We start from the raw sequence: 18,442 nt of genomic DNA on the forward strand, positions 1-18,442 counted from the left end.
ATAAGGTTAATTAATATATTTTTACTTTGCTTCTTAAACTGGACCAGAGTTTCATTGTAATGCATAGTGTATTGTATTGCTATGAATGAACTAGTACATTTGATCTGACCACCTTGTTTTGCTAACTTATCTGCTAGGGTGCAAGTGTAAACATTCAAATGTACACATATCCTAACACATGCATTTTCCTAAAAGGATAATCTTGAGGTCATCTATCTTGAGATATTATTGGAGATGACTGTGTGTGCATAGACAGAATTACATTGACTTTTATAACCTTGTAAAATTTGAGGGATTTAGTATGGACCATCCTAGTCTGCTCGCTCTGAGGAGCCAACAATAGGCACACCACGGTTTATTTTAAAATGAGTAAAGGTTTAAAGATGACAACATGCCAATGTAAAACAAATAAATAGCAGCAAAAGCAGCTTTGTGACTTGAAATGCCACTACAGAAAAGTACAGAAAATAATAGGTTAATAATGCATAAACATGTGAGCCCAGCCATATGTTGCCTGGAACATTTACTTAATTGATGTTACAGAGACAGAAGGAAAGGAATAGAGATTCATCTAACAGTGTTTAAAGACACAGCCTTGCTATGCGGAAAGAGAAAGTCCCAGGGATTAGAAAAGGTTACAATCATACCTTGGAACTCAAACGGAATCCATTCTGGAAATCTGTTTGAATTACAAAACGTTCGAAAACTAAATTGTGCCTTCTGATTGGCTGCAGAAAGCTCTTGCAGCCAATCAGAAGCCGCAGTAGCCCCGTCAGACATTCAGCTTCCAAAAATAGTTTGCAAAGAGGAACAGTCACTTCCGGGTTTGCGGCGTTCGGGAGCCAAAACGTTCGAGAACTAAGCTGTTTGAAAACCAAGGTACAACTGCATATGTAAAATAGCAGTTTTTTTGTCTCATGAGAGCCAGGTTGGAGATAGACTGGAGGAAATACAAGTCACAGAGAAGAGTGCTAAGGTTGAGATTGTTGTTGTTGCCTGTCCCAGTGAGAAAGGAATAAGATGGTAATGCTCCAGCTTCTGGAATTCTTGTTATGACAAGAAGGAACCCTGTTAAAGATAGCAAAACATTCCCCTTTAGTAAGATAGTGGCTGGTACCTCTCTGTAAAGGGTCCTGACTAATTCCAAAAACAAACTAACAAACATGGATTGGAGACAAGGAAGCATGGAGCAGGTAGAGGTAAGGACACAACCTAGTTAAAGCCTAAATGAATGAAAGAAACAGCACACTTCCACATACCAGGACAGGAGTAGTGCATTTTAGAAAATATTGATGTGGAGCAGCCTCCCAATAAAATGAACAAGTTGGGGGATGCCATGTGCACCCAGTTATGGGGGGGGAGAAATATTATTACTGCCAAACCCTGAATGCAAAAGGAGGTTTTCACATAGGGCCTGGACTTGTTGACTACCGTTTAGTAGCAAAATACATGAGTGAACAATTCTTAGGACATCCATTCAAGGCTACATTTCCTGTTGACAAAAGGGGGGGGGGTGAGCGTTGACATTCCTAAGATATGTAAATGGAATATTCTGGCTGCAATGATCTCAGTTTGTTAACAATGTGCCTCCACCTTGCAAAAAAGAGAATGGACTTGGATTTCTCCAGATGGGCAAAAGGATTAGCTAATTTAATTAGGACATGTTATGCTTTCCAGCTGATAATCATTTATTCTCAGTGGGTTTTGTTTGTTTTTTTGCTGAATTAAGGGTATGTTGCATTAGATTAGATCCTGGATTCTGGAATTAATTGGGTCATGGCGCAACCTCTTGCTTATGACTAGCATGTGCTGGAATTATTGTTGACTCATACACAGACAGGGCCTTTCCTTGTCCATCACAAGGATACGCTTATGGTCTAGAGCAGAGTCAAATTATACATATAATTTTGGGTCATGTATAGAATTCCAACTGAACCAAGACGATTAGTAAAAATTTGTTTAGCCAAAATTATGAAGCACCCACAATAATTACATTAAGTGTCATTTACGCCTTCTTCTCACTTACCGTACTTACATTGTATTTCTTTTAACCAACCTGGTTTTAAGATGAAGATGTTAATCTAGAGCCAATTAATTTAAAATTCTCTAGGAATAGGAATAGACAATATCCATAACTAGCCTGCATTATATGAACTATATAGGATATTTCAAATGATGACAATTCAGCTTTGCATTCATTTAAAGATTGAGTTACATCTTCAACAAATCTCAGAAGTCACACTGATCTTTTATAATGTGAGGATGACAACATCAGCATCCACATCACATAGCTGAAAGTAAGCCTGTGGTATCCCCTTTCTCACCTTGTCTTCCAGACTCTTAATTATTCTTGTAGCCCACTCCCAGGTCATTGCCAACTTGTCTTCAATTTGGGGCATAAAACCGGAAGAGACTATAAAAAAATGAGGACTAAGCACTGTTTAGAGTAATGTTATTGTTTACTGAGCCTTGGAAATAATTTTCTCTTAACACAAATAAAATAGCATTTTAATTCCATAGCCTATTGTCTCAAGCAGTTGATATCCCTGCCAACTTCTGATATAATCTGATTTCATGTGAAAGGGTGCCTGGGAATGGTAATGGATTGGATGACTGCCAATAAACTGAAATTCAGTCCTGATAGGACAAAGACTTGGTGAGGGTGTTTGGCTTGTTCTGGGTAGGCTCATACTCCCTTCTGAAGCATTAGTTTCAAAATATGAGAATGCTATTAGATCTGGTGCTTTCTATGCAAATGTAAATAGCCTTGGTGGCACAAAGCACCTTTAGACAAGGCATAAGCAACCTCGGCCCCCCCAGATGTTTTGGGACTACAACTCCCATGATCCCTAGCTAACAGGACCAGTGGTCAGGGATGATGGGAATTGTAGTCCCAAAACATCTGGAGGGCCGAGGTTGCCTATGCCTGCTTTAGACAGCTAAAGCTGGTGCACCAGCTATGGCCTGTCCAAAATAATCCAGAATTATTTGTGCCAGTATTGGATTACTGTCATGTGTTATACAAGGATCTAAACTTGAAGACAATTCCAAAACCACAGTTAGCACAAAATATATCTGCTATGCTACTTACTTGGAGCACCTTTTGCCAGTCATTAATCTTCATGATTACTCCCAAATAATTTCTGGAGGGTTTTACTCATCCCTAGCTAAGTATATACTACAATCCATTATCCTTAACAGATATAGGGAATATACAACAAAATTAAGAACATTGTTGACAGCCTTAGCAATACTTTTATATAAAGTATTTGGTTCCAGTGTTTAGAATAAGAATCTAATTTTTGAGAACAATAATTTAGACCTTGTGATTTGGCTTTGATTTAATTAATATAAATTCCTCATTAATTAATATATATTCCTATTTTTCCTGTTCTAAATCTATAGGTGCTAATGTACAGAAAGGAAAGTTTTTGGAAACTCCACTACATGCAGCTGCAAAGCAGTCTAGTGCTGAAATAGCAAATGTACTTCTTGAGTTTGGGGCAGACATAAATGCCAAAAATACAGAATTTGAACGACCTGTAGATGTAGCTACTCCACGGAGTCTGGTGGAAACAGTATTGCTTCTACAAGAAGGTAAAGGGGATATGTTTATAGCAGAGTAGTAACCATGACTTGAAAATTTGGATTTGGCACTTTTAGGGGAGAGCTATGTATAATTTCTGGAAACAGTGAGTACCAGAGCAAATGACAGCAACAACCGAATAAAACTAATTGCCATAAATTTGAAGGGACAGTGATATCCCCCATTTTGGAAAACATGATTAGAACAGAAATCCCACCCCCACAGCCATTGAAAAGGTATACCTGCATTGGGGGGGGGGCATTTCCATTCTAATCAAGGATGAGGAGGAAAGTGATAAGCTCCTCCTGAATAATTGCATCCATAATAAAACATCTTCACATATGTAAGACAGGCATTGCCAATGTAGCACCCGCAAGTGGGAGGTGCCCACCAGTACCTCCTATGGCACCTGTGAAAGGTTTGCCTTTAAATGTGAACCAAATTGAAGTTCTCTCCTATTCTGAGTCAAGTAGCTGCTGATATACTGAGAACTGCTGCGGGGGTTAGAGAGGTGCACTTGGCTGCTGACCATAGCTTCTTTTATACAGTTTTAACAAAAGACCCTCAATACCTCCTCTGTAAGTAAGATATGTTAGGAGCTTGGGGAATTAGATTGGAAAGATCACTTACCGTTTCTGGAGTTCAAAGGCTTTATTTATGCAGGAAGTAGAGATGACAGAGAGAGAGAGCGCAGACATATTGTCTCAACAAGTCGGGAGAGAAGCAAAATGGCTCAGCTTTTAGAGGGGAAGTTATCTTAGGGTCTACTAGCAAGTAACAGTGCCCTCGTGGTTTGTAGTAACACATGAAATATTTATGTTTTTTAATGTTATGCTAGTCAACTGTGAGTTTGGGCATACCATAGAACAACTTTTGTCAACCTGGTGACCTCCAGATTTTTGGATTGCAGCTCCCATCATCCCCAGCCTGGGGCTGTTGAGAAATTTAAGTTAAAATATCTGGAGGGTACCAGGTTCCCAAAGGCTTCCATTGTAGGTTGTAATATAATTAACACATTGCAAATTATTGAAGTAGTGAATTGCCACAATTTCTTTTTCTTTTTATCTACTTACAGCTACTCCATGTTCTCTTTGCCAACTGTGTCGGCTACGTATCCGAAACTACATAGGAAAAGCCAGGTTGCATCTTATACCGCAGCTCCAGTTGCCAACCATGTTGAAAGAGTTCCTGCAGTATAGATAAAGTAGTGACTAATTTTTCAAAACTTGAAAAAAAAAGCAGCCAAGTATTTTACTATATGTTTCATGTGAAAAACTGTTGAGATGGGGAAGGGAGGGCATAAACCAACATTTACTTACTAATATATATCTCACAACTGAAGCTACATTATAATCCAGTGATATTTGGGATTCCTTGAGCAACCTGATGGAGAGGGGCTAATATAATTAAATAAAATAGAATTTGCTAATACTCTTGAAATTTGCTGTACACTTTAATGTAGTGTTCACTGATCAGCCACTTCATTTAATACTACCTTTCTTTAGGGGCTTTTGTGGGAACTGTTCCTCACACAGCGGATGTGCAGGAATATGCAGGGATTCCAGGGTCATCCAGCTATTTTGTCAGTTACAGTATTTCCCAGCCCCCTGTGTATTATTGCTAAGGGAGTTTGTCCATTTAAATGCTGTTGCTCTCTCAGAATCTGCTGTACTCTTCATTCATTGGAGGAGGGGGGATGAAGCTAGAGAAGAAGATGGGAGCTGCAGTTGTCAGGAGCAACAGCCTTTTCAGTGGACTGGAGGCTGGAGTGGCAATGAAGGTGTACTGTAATCCAAAAACACTCACAGAATGTTGTGTAAGTGAGTGTTGTGCAATGCTCAAGACCTGTACATGTGTTTAAGATCTTTTGTTCACTGGCACAGATGAATTATTATTTGGTTTTGTTATATTCTGGTTCAAGGTGTCTTGTTCTGTGTGTATCTAGAACAATGGGGTGTTAGATGCACTCTATAAATATATATACATATTGAAAGACAATAAAACAGGTGTCTTTTTTTCTGCTGTCCCTGCTTAAGCACTTCATAAGGAACACCTACTATGAATTAAGTTCCCTTTCTTTTCTGTTGGTTACATGAGGCACTGTACCATGAACTATTTAATATACAAATCTTTCTACTCCAGCACAAGTTTCATCACATTGACTGGTATTTAAAACTCATTTTGTGTAAATTCTCCCTCTCTCACAGACACATAGGGTGTTGTTGAGGGGCAGTGAAGGACTTATACCTAACGATGGCATTCATTATTTAACTGTAAAAAATAATAATATTATTTTGCAAACATGAGACTAGGCACTTATTTTTAAAGCCCAATCTGTTGCTAAGCAATCAGAACGTGAGTGTGGGATGAAAGTAGAACTCACATTTTTTTTGCTTGTATATTTACCATTTAAAAATGGGTGTGCAGGTACTATAATTTTTATGCTACTCTTAATGAGTAAGGGTGATAAACTCCCTCTGTTGTTTATCATCCAGTGTAAAAAAACAAAATTCTACATAATAATCTTGCCATCAGATATATTATCATCATCATCCTTTTATTCGACCGTCAGTCAGAAAAAAGTACATTTGTCAATACACAGTTAAAACATCCAGGAAGATTTTAGAACTTAGCCAACACTAAAATGGGCTAAACAGATAGCCCCATAGCCGTCAGATATATTAAGCTGGTGAGGTAATTTGGAAACAATACAAACGCCACAGTTCAATATTCAGGCATTGCAAGATAAGAGGACTCTTTCTCTGCAACAAAGACTTGGGGAAAAGCCAAAACAAACTCTGAATGCCTTCCTAAATGTCAGTCAGATGACACAGACCATGGAAACCTGTTTTCCCCCTTCCTATTAATTAATAAAAATAAATAAATAAATAAATATACAAATTTTGTTTTTAATACTAACATGACATTTTAGAAACTGCTATTGAGTACATTTTACTAGAGATACCTTCTCTAATTGGCTGCTACAGCTCATTTTCACATGCTCAGGCAAAGATACAAAGCCTCCGTCAGCCAGAATTAAGGGGGATCCCCACAATCATTTATTCAGAGTTGAAGAAGCTGGTTTTGAGGAGATATTTTGAGGGGAAGATAGTAAATTGGTACTGTACCAGGAGTTATCTCAGACACAAGGGGCAGTAAGGCAGAAATCAGGAGGGAGGGGAACTCAATGGTGGTAAAATTGACATAAAATCTTGACAGATAGCATCCACTGGGGACAGATGCTAGCAATCTGAATGTGGAACTAGCATATTCTTTAGAGGTTTTATTATTATGAAAGTAATAAATGTTATACTTACGAGGATTTGCATGTAAGCTGTTGTCAAGTGTCAAAAACACCATGTGCTAGGACATACAATACAATCTTAAAAGTATGCACACGGACTAGGAAGTTACCAGGATTTTCAACCAACCAAATGCCAAAGCAAATAAACAAGCATCCTTAGGTTTCTGGTGTGTTCATAGTCAGCAATCCATGAGTTTAACTCACTTGGAACTAAGTTTCATGGAAATTTTGGGATCATTTACCAGCAAATCTGGCACAGAAAATTTCCCTTTCCTGGGACCAAGGCAACTATGTCTATCAGGAAATCCTGAATAGGTTATCACTCATAATTTAAACGTTTATTAGTTCGTGGTGCTTGTTTGTCTTTTTTCTGTTACTTGTGGAGGCCTGCCCCCCCTCCCACCAAATCAGCACAAACTCCAGTCAAAGGAGATTTGAATTTACATAAACACATATATTAAAATTACAGACTAGCCCTCAGTGGCGCAATGTGTTAGTGTTTGCATTTTGTATGTTTATGTTGTGAACTACACTGTTCAGATGAAGGGCTGCATACAAAAAAAAAATTGCCCAAAACTTGCTGGTATATGTAAAGTCTCTGATTCCACAGGCCATGTTGGCTACTGGGCTTATAGGAACTGGAGTAACAGCTTCTGGTAGAATAACAGCTTCTCTAAAAGCAGAATCCCAAGTCTTTCACCACCAACGTTGGGTTGTATGTGCGTGTTGTTTGTGTACTGCGGTTTTGTTTTGTTTTTGTGTGTATGTGTATTTGGTTGATTTCAAAACAACCCCCCCTTCTCTGACGCAGAACGCGCGTTTCCTAGCAACAAACAGCACGGCGCCCAGGCGTTCCGACGCATGCGCAGCGGCAGTGCTCCTTTTTAAAAACAACCGGCCAGAGCGGCGGCGACGGTTGCCGTGGCAACTGCCGTTATGGTGCTCGAAGGCGCTCGCGAAGGGAAGCTGCCGCTCCTCATGTCCTACTCCACCAGCCCGAGGCGCGCGGGACTGCCTCGGACGGTGCTGCGCTGGCTGCAGAGCCTCGACCTCAGCTTCTCGCCTACGCATTTCCGTAGGTGAGGCCGCCCCCCTTCCCACACGTTGGCCGCCATGACACTTCCCGCCGTACCTGGGCGCCTCGGAGGCTGAAGACGCGCCTCGGGGTCAGCGGGAAGGAGGGGCCTGGTTTGCTTTTGGCTCCCTCGGCTGTGTCTCTCTTGCCCGTGTGGGCGCCTCCCCTCCCGCGAGAAGCGACTGCAAATCTCCCACGGAGCTCTGAGGGAGCTTGAACTGAAGCCCGTTGTTCACACGAATCCCCCTTAAGGCCAGACCGGCCGTGAGGGCGCTTGCTAGAAAACACGGGAGGCTCTGGGGGAGGGGAGGGGTCGGGTGGCAAAGGCCGTCATTGGGGAAGGAGGGGTTTTTGCTATGTGTACATCAAATGTTTTCAGACCGAAGGCTGGGCGAACCGGTGAGCTAGAGAGAGAGGCCCTTTTAGGGAGGGGGGGGGAAAGCACCTGTGTTCTGTTGTCATCACTGCTGGCAACGCCTGGTAAGATAGCACCAGTCTCCCCTTTATCCGTTGAGAATAGGTTTCCTTAAAAATTAAACTTGTGGGCTTGCGAAGTTTAGTCCAGAATTATGGTCCACAAGATACCTTTCTTTCCCTAGGAAGAAAGGCTTTCATGGTGGCAGCCCCCACGGGAGGATTTGTAGTGGCTGCATCACAATCCTGGATTTGCATAAAGGCAGCAAGCAAAAGTGAAGTCAGGTTGCACAAGAGTAGTGAGCATGGCATGACAGTGAGAAGGGAGAAACACTGAAAGGCGGAGGGGAGGGGGGAACTGGCAGTTTTAAACAATGATAAGAGGTTTGAGTAAAGTACTGTACTGTGGAATATTTGAGAGCTCTCATGAGGCAGCTGAGGAATGGAAGAGGGAGTAGTTTGGTTACAGTGAGAAGGGAGAGATGTGAAAGGGAGGAGAGTGGCAGTTTTAAACTTACAGAAGTTTGAGTAAAGCAAGGGTGGGGTGACACGGGAAAACTGGCCTTAACACAGAGGCTTAAATAAAGCAGAGGTGGAAGAAAACAGGGAAAGAGACAATTTTAAACAATGATAGATTTGAGTTGAGCAGAGCTTTCCTAACTTGTCACGACACAAGTGTGTCGGCTGCAGTGTGTAGGTGTTTCACACACATACGTTCCCTGCATTCCTTCCAATGCTGGAAAGGGGTTAGTTTAACTGCCTATTTGCTAGTAAAACTGAATTACTGTGTAGCAAAATGATGCATGTCTAAAAAGCTCTGGAATAGTGTTAGCAGGGGTTACACTGGGTGAAAGGAGCATGGCAGTTAAAATAAGGTTTGAGTACAGCAAGGACTTAGGAAGGGCTCTGTTAATTTTGGGTGTTAACTTCTGTGTTGTACCCATCTGCTATTTCTCCTTGTTAAAACTGTTTTAAAAAACACCTCAGTGTCCCAACACCTCTTCTTTATACAAACTTCTATTGTTTTAGTACACCAAGAAGACAAACTGAAAGGGGGGGGGGAATGTCTGTTCTAAACTTTCCACTTTTCCATTCGTCTTCTGTCTCACGTAAGAACGATAAAGGACGAAGAGCCTTCAAATATTCCAATAGTATCTTCCCACAATGTATTTCATTCCATGTGTTGTCTTCAATAAGTTCCAGATTCAGTGCAGTAATTTGGAAGGTGCTTTATTAATAAATGCCCATCCATCAGCTGAACTAAGCTTTTTCTGAGTGAGCTAATTGACAGGCTTGCTCTTAGGATTAAATTCATCTTAAAGATAAGAGTAGGAAAAAGGTGACAGTGAAAATGGGGGTACAAAAGCGGTTGCTAAAGTGAGAGGGCGATGTTTTGTGCGCAAGAGGGGTTGTAGAAAAGGAGAGAGCATGGGCATAAAAGTGACGGTGAAAACAGGCACAAAGTGGGCCTACAGACCAAATAGTGGTGACTTCAGACATGGGGTTGCGAAGGTGAAAAGCTAGCTTAGTAGATATGTGGGGTTGAAAAGGGAAGCTCTAGGGGTTAATGTGCGGAAGGGGGGAAGGATTGGTGAGTAGAGCCCCTAGTATACTAACAAGCGAACAATGTGTATACACTGTATTCTTGTGTATTATACATTCTTGTGCCTGCATTTCAGTGTTGTGAAGTCACATATGATTCTTTTGGTTATTATTGGGCATTCCATTGGCCATAAGCAACAGAAGTTTGTTTGTTTTTTTAAAAAAATTCCTATGTTGCAGAAATACATGTTTATTCAGTATCTTCACCTATTGATAGTTTAGGAATATATTCTCTTGATTTCTGTTTAATGCTGTTTACTCCTTACAGCAGAACCTCTCTCTGGTTTCCAGGAAGACTTCCCTCTCCCTTCTTCTTTATTTATGTAACCTGTACAGCTGGCAGAGGAACTTACAGCTGTTTTGTTGACTTGTGGATATGAGAAGGGGAGTGGGTAGGGATTTTTTCTTTCCACAAGAAAGTACTGTAATGGTTGAAAGCTCCAAAATTGATTTGGTAATGAAACAGAGGCTTCCCATCCAGGGAATGGCACTTCTTAATTAAGGCATGTAACTAATAGTGAACTTTTATTTATTTATACATTTTGAATAGGGATTTTTCAAATGGCTATCTCATCGCTGAGATATTCTCTTGGTATTACCCAGAAGACATTCAAATGCGTTCTTTTGAAAATGGCACGTCCCTACCTGTGAAACTCAGCAACTGGTCACAGCTTGGAAAGGTATTTAATGTAGTAGTGAATTTCAAATATATGTTAAAGAGAAAAGGATGAGAACTTCTTTATTGTCTCACACATTTTTATAGTGCAGTGCTATACATGTCTAAGATGCAAGTCTCATTCAGTTCAGTGGGGTTTACTCCCAGGTAAACTGATATAGGATTGCAACCTAATCTGCAATTATTTTGGTATGCATCATGCTTATGTACATACATGTATATTAAGATGTAATGATAATGGTATTTCAAATGCACAACTACTTGTGCTGGTTTTAAAATAGAAAATACTTTTGATGTATGTTTCTTTATTTGTTATGGCCCCAGTGAAACTTTGCATATTTATACCTGCCATGACTATGTTATACAAACTGTGAGGCTAAAATTTTGGAGTCTACATTGTATTTCAGATAAGAATAAAAAACAGTTTTCATGTCCTTCAGGAAGAGCAGATTTCAAATGAATTAATGTATCTGAAACAAATTCTTCCTCCTTTATTAAAGTTCTTTGCAAAAAGAAATCTGCATCCCATCCGAGAGCTAATTGATGGAACAATTCATTGTAAACCAGGAGCTGCAGAAATATTTCTACAAGACATTTATACAATGCTGACAAACAGGCGGTGAGTTATATTTGTAACAACATTATATTTGAATGTTGCAAGTTGATGCCTAAAGATTGATGATACCTGTACTATCTGGTTTGGTATCAACAAACTTATTATTTCTATCAAACAGCTATTAAATAGCACTAGTCTTTCTTAGACTTTTTCCAGAATTAGTGGAACATAAATTCCCCCCAAAAATCTTTATTCCTCCTTACTAAAGGGGGAAATTAAAAGGGGCAATTGCCCTCAATAGCATTTACAACTACATATAATGCAATTCTAGTTGGTGGTTTGATGCATAATATAATTGTAATAATAAAATGCATTTAAAATACCTTATTCCTCAAAGTGCACATGCTGTGTTTTAGAAGTAAGGCTAAAAATATATGAAAGCCCTGGTACCTGCCTATAAATAAAATAAAGCTATAAACAGATTCCGTATAAGATAACGGAATACCAGCAATGATCAATGGAATATAGCTTATTTTAATATCATTAGATACCTGACGATGAAAAAATAACTCATGTCATAAACATAAATTGGTATATCAATTTGGTCATTTTGTAACATAAATGCCTTTTACAGGCCTCTTGCACATTTGCCTTTTTTTCTTTTCTCCTCCTCAGGAGCTCCTTAATGGAGGGAGGTGAGCTCATTAATCCATATGTATAATATACTGTAGTATATCTTTACAAGACATTACACAGGGTGGCCTCTTAGATGAACTCAGGCACCACTTCCTTTCCCTGATCTCCACCAAAGAAGTATTAATTACACACACTGGGTTTTAATATAAAGGCTTCAATTTCCCCCTCTGCTATTCTCTGGTCTTATTCTTCATAGGCAAAGGTAAAGAAACCCCTGACCATTAGGTCCAGTTGTGGCCGACTCTGGGGTTGCGCCGCTCATCTCGCTTTATTGGCCGAGGGAGCCGGCGTACAACTTCCGGGTCATGTGGCCAGCATGACTAAGCCGCTTCTGGCGAACCAGAGCAGCGCACGGAAACGCCGTTTACCTTCCCGCCGGAGCGGTACCTATTTATCTACTTGCACTCTGAGGTGCTTTCAAACTGCTAGGTTGGCAGGAGCAGGGACTGAGCAACGGAAGCTCACCCCATTGTGGGGATTTGAACCGCTGACCTTCTGATCAGCAAGTCCTAGGCTCTGTGGTTTAACCCACAGCACCACCCGCGTCCCATCTTTCCTCAAAAACCCCTTTATCTCTCCCAATCCAACAACTGTCCAAAATCCCAATTGTCTCTCTCACTGACAGTTAACTCCCCACTGAACTGGTACCTCCTGTCAATCAGAGCCTGAAATTCCACAAACCTATCAGACTGAATGCACGTGATCCAGGCCTGTCTAACAAAACCTTAAAGTGATAGTCTCTTTCTCTTGCATCAGAATTTGTCACCAAAAACTACTGCTACATAGGCTTGCAACATTGTAACAGCACAGGGCCTCAAACTGTCACAGAGGTCACAAAACTTTTTTTTCATTCCAAACACAAATACCTAAATAATTATAATTTCTCCCATTAGGATAAAACATATTCAGGATGAAGAGATTGACTTTACAGACAGTAATTATCAAGATAAATTACCAATGGTTGCGAGATCAACTGCTTCAAGGGCTATTAAGACCAACATTAAGCTAACAGAAATAATGGTGGAGCCCAATATTCAAAAAAACAGACAAAAAGTAAATGCCATTATCAATATGCATATGCAGCGACGGCAGCTTGAGAGGGAGCAAGTTCCAGGTGAGTAGCTTGGGAGGACAAAATGTTTCTTGAATGTCTTCTCTGTATTACATGCAAGAATAATGAACTGCAAGTTTTGCCTTTATTCAGGGTACATCAAGAGAGGGCTTCCTCTGTGGAAGGCTAAGGAACTCTAGATCCATCTATGATTTATTTTTTCTGCCTTGTAATGATCTTTTTATTGAGGGAGTATTTAATTTTGGCTACCTGATTATTTCTTTGCATCCCTTGGGTTGCTTTCTGCAAATTTTCTTTCCTTTTTATTACTTTATAATTATTGCATTGTATTAGATTGCTTCAATGGATTGTTTTTTCATTGTTTTCTGTTAGCTGCCTTGAGCACTGTTCAGTGGAAAGGTGGGATACGAAATATTGCCAGTGTGTAGCTACACTTCTTGCCACACTGAGGGATAGAAGCTTTTCCCCCGTCAAATTATTCCACACATTCTGATGTGGCACACACAGATTAATCTTCTGGTGGTAGTTCTTTATCCTTAATGAAGGATGGTTTTACCTTTCATCAGTATTAAGTCGTGTTGAAAAGACAATGATCTTGAAAATGTGATGTGTAAATCACGGTACTTGCACAACAAATTGCTTTGTTTTTAAGAACGGTTTGGTATTAAAAAAACGCTGGGGGAGCGTGCCATTCGTCGTCCTTCCATGATAGTTCCTTCCGTGAGTACAGTGAAGATTCAGAAGGAGAAATCTATTCCTGTGCCAAGTAAGCATTATTTTTCTCTTTTGAAAGTCTCACACTTACTACTTGAATGTCATTACCATTGATCAAATTTAAATGTACATTACTTTTTTCATGAAGGCAATCTTATGAACATTTAATTGAGAATAAATCATTGGGACTTTTGAGTAAATGTAACTTAACACCAGATTGCATGTTTAAACAAATGTCTATGTTGCTCAAATGTATAACCCTCCCTCTTTAATGTAACTTCATTGTGGAGAAGGCTATTGGTTTCTTTTAAATTAAGCTTCATGTTATAAATCTATTCTAAATCTATTTCCTGCAAATATACACTATTAAATATAAATCCAAGAAGGTGATCACAATATGGTGCCCTCCAGATATTGCTGGAATATAGCTCCAGTCATCCCTACCTCTCGCCCTTTTGGCTGGAGCTGATGAGAGTTGGAGTCCAACAACTAGAGGGCACCAGATTGGATTCCCTGATCTGAAGTTTTCAACCAATTAAAATACTTAATTGGCTGTCTTAATCTGTTGTTGAAATTTAGATAAATGTGTCTATTAATTACTCAAAATCTTCATACCGTGATGAGATAAAAGAAGTGCAAAATAACTTAGTTTAATAAACAATGTCAATTTAATTAAAAATAAACTGTGATCGTGCCAGCTTTGTGAAGTTCAGAGATGATCCAGTAGCAGATTTAGAATAGCTTAGATTGATAAAGCCTGCCTTGTGGTTCGAGGACCCGATGCCCGCAATGTGAAATGAATACACAAGGACACGAGATATAAGGTTAATGGGCAAGAAAAGGCCACAACTTTATTGATTACAGCAGTGAAAAGGTATTGGCTTAGGCATTGGATGTCTAAAACAAGGGAGTTTATTCACCAGTAGGTGGAGCCTGTTGATGCTCATCCAACTATAGGCTCTCCCCTGATGTCACCGAGGGTCGTGCCATGGCCTCCCGCCAAGCAGGCATCGGACAGAATACACGACCGCCAGATTCCTTTAACGGAATACCCAAAAACTGAAGGCATAGGCAATGGCCACACCTAGCCCTTCAACACCACGACACATTTTTTCCAATGCCTAACCTACCCACCAATACCACGAAAGTTGTGACGATTGCTACGAGGTAGGCGAAAAAACCAAAAAGCCTAATGCCAAATGGAAAAATTCCTACCAGGCCCCCCGGACAACCAGGGCGACCAACCTAAGGTCCATAGCAAGGCCAAGGAAAATTTAAGACCCTGAGCTCAAAGGGAGTGGAGGGTGGGTGACTCGCGACGGGACGAAGGAGAATGAGGCCGAGGAGGGGCTGGCGCCGCAGCATTTAGGATGCTGTCCACGCCCCCTCGGAGGCACCTGGTTGGGTGCCTGCCGATGGGGGTGGGCGCCAGCCAGGTGAGTGGGGGAGGCGGAGCTCGGGCTCCCGCCCACAACCACTCCCCTCTCTTCCAGGGAGGAGAGCCTTTATAAAGGATTCTTAAAAGATGCCACTTAAAAAGTGCTTTGTTTTGTAACTGCATTTGTTGGGATGTAAAAGTACTGACCTTTTTTTCTGCTTAGGTGTAGCATCCACAGAAATCAGAGGCAAAACGGGTGTTCATTTCAAAACCGTCCAAGTGAAACAAGCTGAGATGCCCTTTAGATATGAATTAAATTCTGGCACCTTAAACCATCTTAAAGAATTGTAACTAGAGAAGTTTGAGAGAGCTCTTTTTTAACACAACAGAAGTCTTATGAAGTCTTTGCTACCATATTGGAGAACATGTGCCTTACTACTATGCTCAATAAAGCATTTGTGCTGAGGTAAATACAAACTTGGAAGCTGGTAGGTGCACAGATATAAGCTACATGAAAAGCAGATTATCAATGCTTTTTACACTTTATTGGACTCTCAAAAGTGACTTCTTCTAATGCTGGTGTATCTACCCTTGTATTCATAGGTAATGGTGCAAGTTTAATAAAACATGATTATTAGGGCAAGCTGGGTTTATATTTTCAAACATTTTTCCTAGCATTAAAAATAAAACAATCTAAAATGTTTTATTTTGGTGAAATCTATAATCCTGAGCAAGCGTTTGAGCAAAGCTTGGTAGAAAGTAATGTCATACATAATTAAATGTTAAAATCAGCCAACCTCGCTAACTGTAAGGAATTTCTCCCAATAGCATTTTAAGTACTTAACATATTTTTTGCACTCTAACTTTGGTGTGTCTCCTTAGAACACCTATACTTTGTTCTAATGTAAAAGTTTCCTTCTGTGTGGTCTTTCTGACTGCAGTAATGAAAACATTTTCTGTTTATTGATATGGATACTGAATTTCTGTGAGCAGAAACCCTTTTCATGGGATACCCCTCTGTGAGGGCGTAGAGACTGCTTTTTTGCTGAGTTTGTCTCACCCTTACAGCCCGCTGAAAAGGTTCTTTAAGGAGTTTGAGAGACTCTGTTGAATAATATGAGAGGTTGCATGGGGACCTATAGCAGAAAGGGGAAACTGGTTGAAATAGCCTCCCTGCATTTTTCAGTGAGAACTTCTGTTGGATCGCAAACCCTTCTGCCAAAAGCCTCTATTTGCAGAAGGGCCATTCAGTCCAACACAGTGATAACTAAATGTATCTCATATGCATGTATTATTAAGAAGATATAATGCATTTTGCTACCTGTTGGTGCTCCTAACTTCAGTGCTGGGACAGGACAGAAGTAGAAAAAAAGTAAAATTTAACTATTGTTTTGACAAAATACTACCTATTCTTTTATAGCTTGACGTGAATAAGATGATTTTTTTTTTTAGTCTTTGGTTCCACATTTTTAGGACATTGACAAACTGGAGTTTATTCTGAGCTGGCTGGCCGGATGGTGAGGGGTAACAAGCAGTTGAGTTAGCTGTGTGTGCCCACACACTTTACAGCTTTGGTTTTTCTGGCCTCTTTCATTGCAAAATCATGAATTACCTGTTATATCTTTAGTCTACAAGCTCAGACATTTCAACAAACATGAAAGATAGGAGTTCTGCTATAGCTATTTTTTTGTAAACAACATACTGAATATAGTAGTGTTAATGACATGACCATATGCATCTGACAGTTTTTCTTAATCAGGTAGTCACTAGCTTAAGGCAGGGTTCCATCACAAACCAATAAATTTAGGTTACAAATTTAGGTTGCACAATTAAAGCTGGTTGGGAGGTCTTGTACAACAGACCAACTTTGCCCCCAAAATCAGACTTTAGCGATGGGGAAATGCACTAGACAGTGTACAATAATGTTTGTGTGACACAATGTCTAACCTTGTGAACAAATAAGGATGAATATGTAATAAATAGATTATCTAGAAGTGACCGGTCTCTATATTGAAATCATTTCCATCTTTGTTGTGTTTATTTACTTCCCTAGTTGGTATATTACCCAAACCAGGCTATAGAAAGTTCTTGTCTGTTTTGAACTGAAGGATTGGCTCTTTCATTTAGCTTAGCTTCTCTTTTTAACCTTCTTACAGTTCTGGCTGCTTGATCTGTATTTATAGCCAGACATGGAATTATTGTCTGTGCACTGGACATTCACTATCATATATTCTAGACCTATACATCCTACCACCAACGCGGGCTTCCATTGGCCTTGAGTTCTTTATGATGCTTTGTCCATCTTCCTTGCCTAGACAAATTTTGGGACTGATAGTTTTTGAAACTGCCACACAAGCAAGCACAAGTTTTTATTTCTTACACTCTTAAAGTTCTAGTTTAACTGCAGAAATACATACTTCCTGTTCCAGAGCAGGGCTTTGGGACAGCATCTCACTGCTTGTTCTGCTCTAACATTGTTACTGATTGGCTTCAGAAAATTTCATAAAATCTGGAGAATAGCTACAGAGGGAAATCTAGTTCCATAAATTTATTCAAGCTTGGCCAACATTTTATTCATCACTTTGTTCACCTCACGATACTGGGGTTGCAGCCTGGGTCCTAGTAGAAAAGTGTACCCTTCCCTGGTAGGAACAAGTGAAAAATTCAAGTACTCTCGTTCACTCCCTGCCTTCAGATAAAACTCTTGTTTTATTAACACAGGAAGCTGCCTTATACAAAGTTAAGACCACTGACTCAATATTGTCTACAGTGACTGGCTGCTGCAGCTCTCCAGGATTTCAGACAGTATCTCTCCCAGCCCTACCTGGAGATTGGGCCTGGTACCTTCTGCATGCAAAGCATGTGCTGTACTGCTGAGGCATTGTGATTCCTTAACAAAAGAATTCATATTCTTAGTCAATTTGGTCCAGAGTAAATGAAATCTTTCCCATCCCCAATCCACCCCTTTTTCGTAAAACTCCTGTCCTCATCAAATGTCTTTCTACCTTCCCAGTGCCACAACCTCCAGACATCTGAATCACATAGGACACACTTAACTATGTCCACAATATCTGAACCAGGAATCTGGCCTGATCCTTCTCTGTAGCAGGATTGTAAAACACAATCTGGAAATCAAGTAAACATTTATTTTGGCCATAAACAAGATATTTTTGTAGAAAAACAATGGTGGTTGCAAACATAGGACTTGTCTTTAGTATTATGAAGGAACAGCCACAGTGGTTCCTCCACAAAGTTTATTCAGTGAGGCCAACATGCATACTTAATTTACATGTGGTGTAGAACTTCTCACCTCTTTTTTTTTGCCATAATTGTGCTTTTTAACAAGAGGACAAACAGTAGCATAAACCC

General features: G+C 40.0%; 2 protein-coding genes and 1 long non-coding RNA gene across 10 annotated transcripts in view; 2 read left to right on the forward strand and 1 right to left on the reverse strand.

Moving 5' to 3' along the window:
* The window catches only part of ASB5 (ankyrin repeat and SOCS box containing 5), a 33,272-nt gene extending 27,683 nt beyond the window's left edge, over positions 1–5,589 (forward strand). For all 4 annotated transcript variants that reach the window (XM_083631330.1, XM_083631333.1, XM_083631331.1 and 1 more), the window contains 2 exons: positions 3,406–3,597; positions 4,662–5,589. In XM_083631330.1, the coding sequence (XP_083487456.1) occupies positions 3,406–3,597; positions 4,662–4,789 (320 nt within the window). In that variant the 3' untranslated portion in view covers positions 4,790–5,589. The remainder of the gene's footprint in view (positions 1–3,405; positions 3,598–4,661) is intronic.
* Positions 13–10,545, reverse strand: LOC310770523. Of its 3 annotated transcripts, XR_014552217.1 has the most exons (5): positions 8,411–10,545; positions 6,552–6,664; positions 6,303–6,446; positions 4,660–4,774; positions 13–1,068 (listed from the first exon to the last, which is right to left on the reverse strand). It is a non-coding gene; the product is annotated as an uncharacterized lncRNA (long non-coding RNA). The 3 variants fall into 3 exon arrangements; XR_014552216.1 differs by lacking the exon at positions 6,303–6,446; XR_014552218.1 differs by lacking the exons at positions 6,303–6,446; positions 6,552–6,664 and having other exon boundaries at positions 14–1,068.
* On the forward strand, positions 6,914–17,071 carry SPATA4 (spermatogenesis associated 4). 3 transcript variants are annotated; one of them, XM_083631309.1, is made up of 6 exons: positions 6,914–7,969; positions 10,585–10,661; positions 11,158–11,276; positions 12,803–13,023; positions 13,634–13,747; positions 15,297–17,071. In XM_083631309.1, exons 1-6 carry the CDS (start codon positions 7,504–7,506, stop codon positions 15,422–15,424), a joined length of 1,125 nt encoding a protein of 374 aa, XP_083487435.1. In that variant the 5' UTR covers positions 6,914–7,503; the 3' UTR covers positions 15,425–17,071. The 3 variants fall into 3 exon arrangements, with proteins under 3 accessions (XP_083487435.1, XP_083487436.1, XP_083487437.1); XM_083631310.1 differs by having other exon boundaries at positions 7,744–7,969; positions 10,532–10,661; XM_083631311.1 differs by having other exon boundaries at positions 7,772–7,965.
* The last annotated feature ends 1,371 nt before the right edge of the window (positions 17,072–18,442 follow it).

This window comes from Podarcis filfolensis (genome assembly GCF_964270895.1).
Source record: "Podarcis filfolensis genome assembly, chromosome: 9".
NCBI classification, from domain to species: domain Eukaryota; kingdom Metazoa; phylum Chordata; class Lepidosauria; order Squamata; family Lacertidae; genus Podarcis; species Podarcis filfolensis.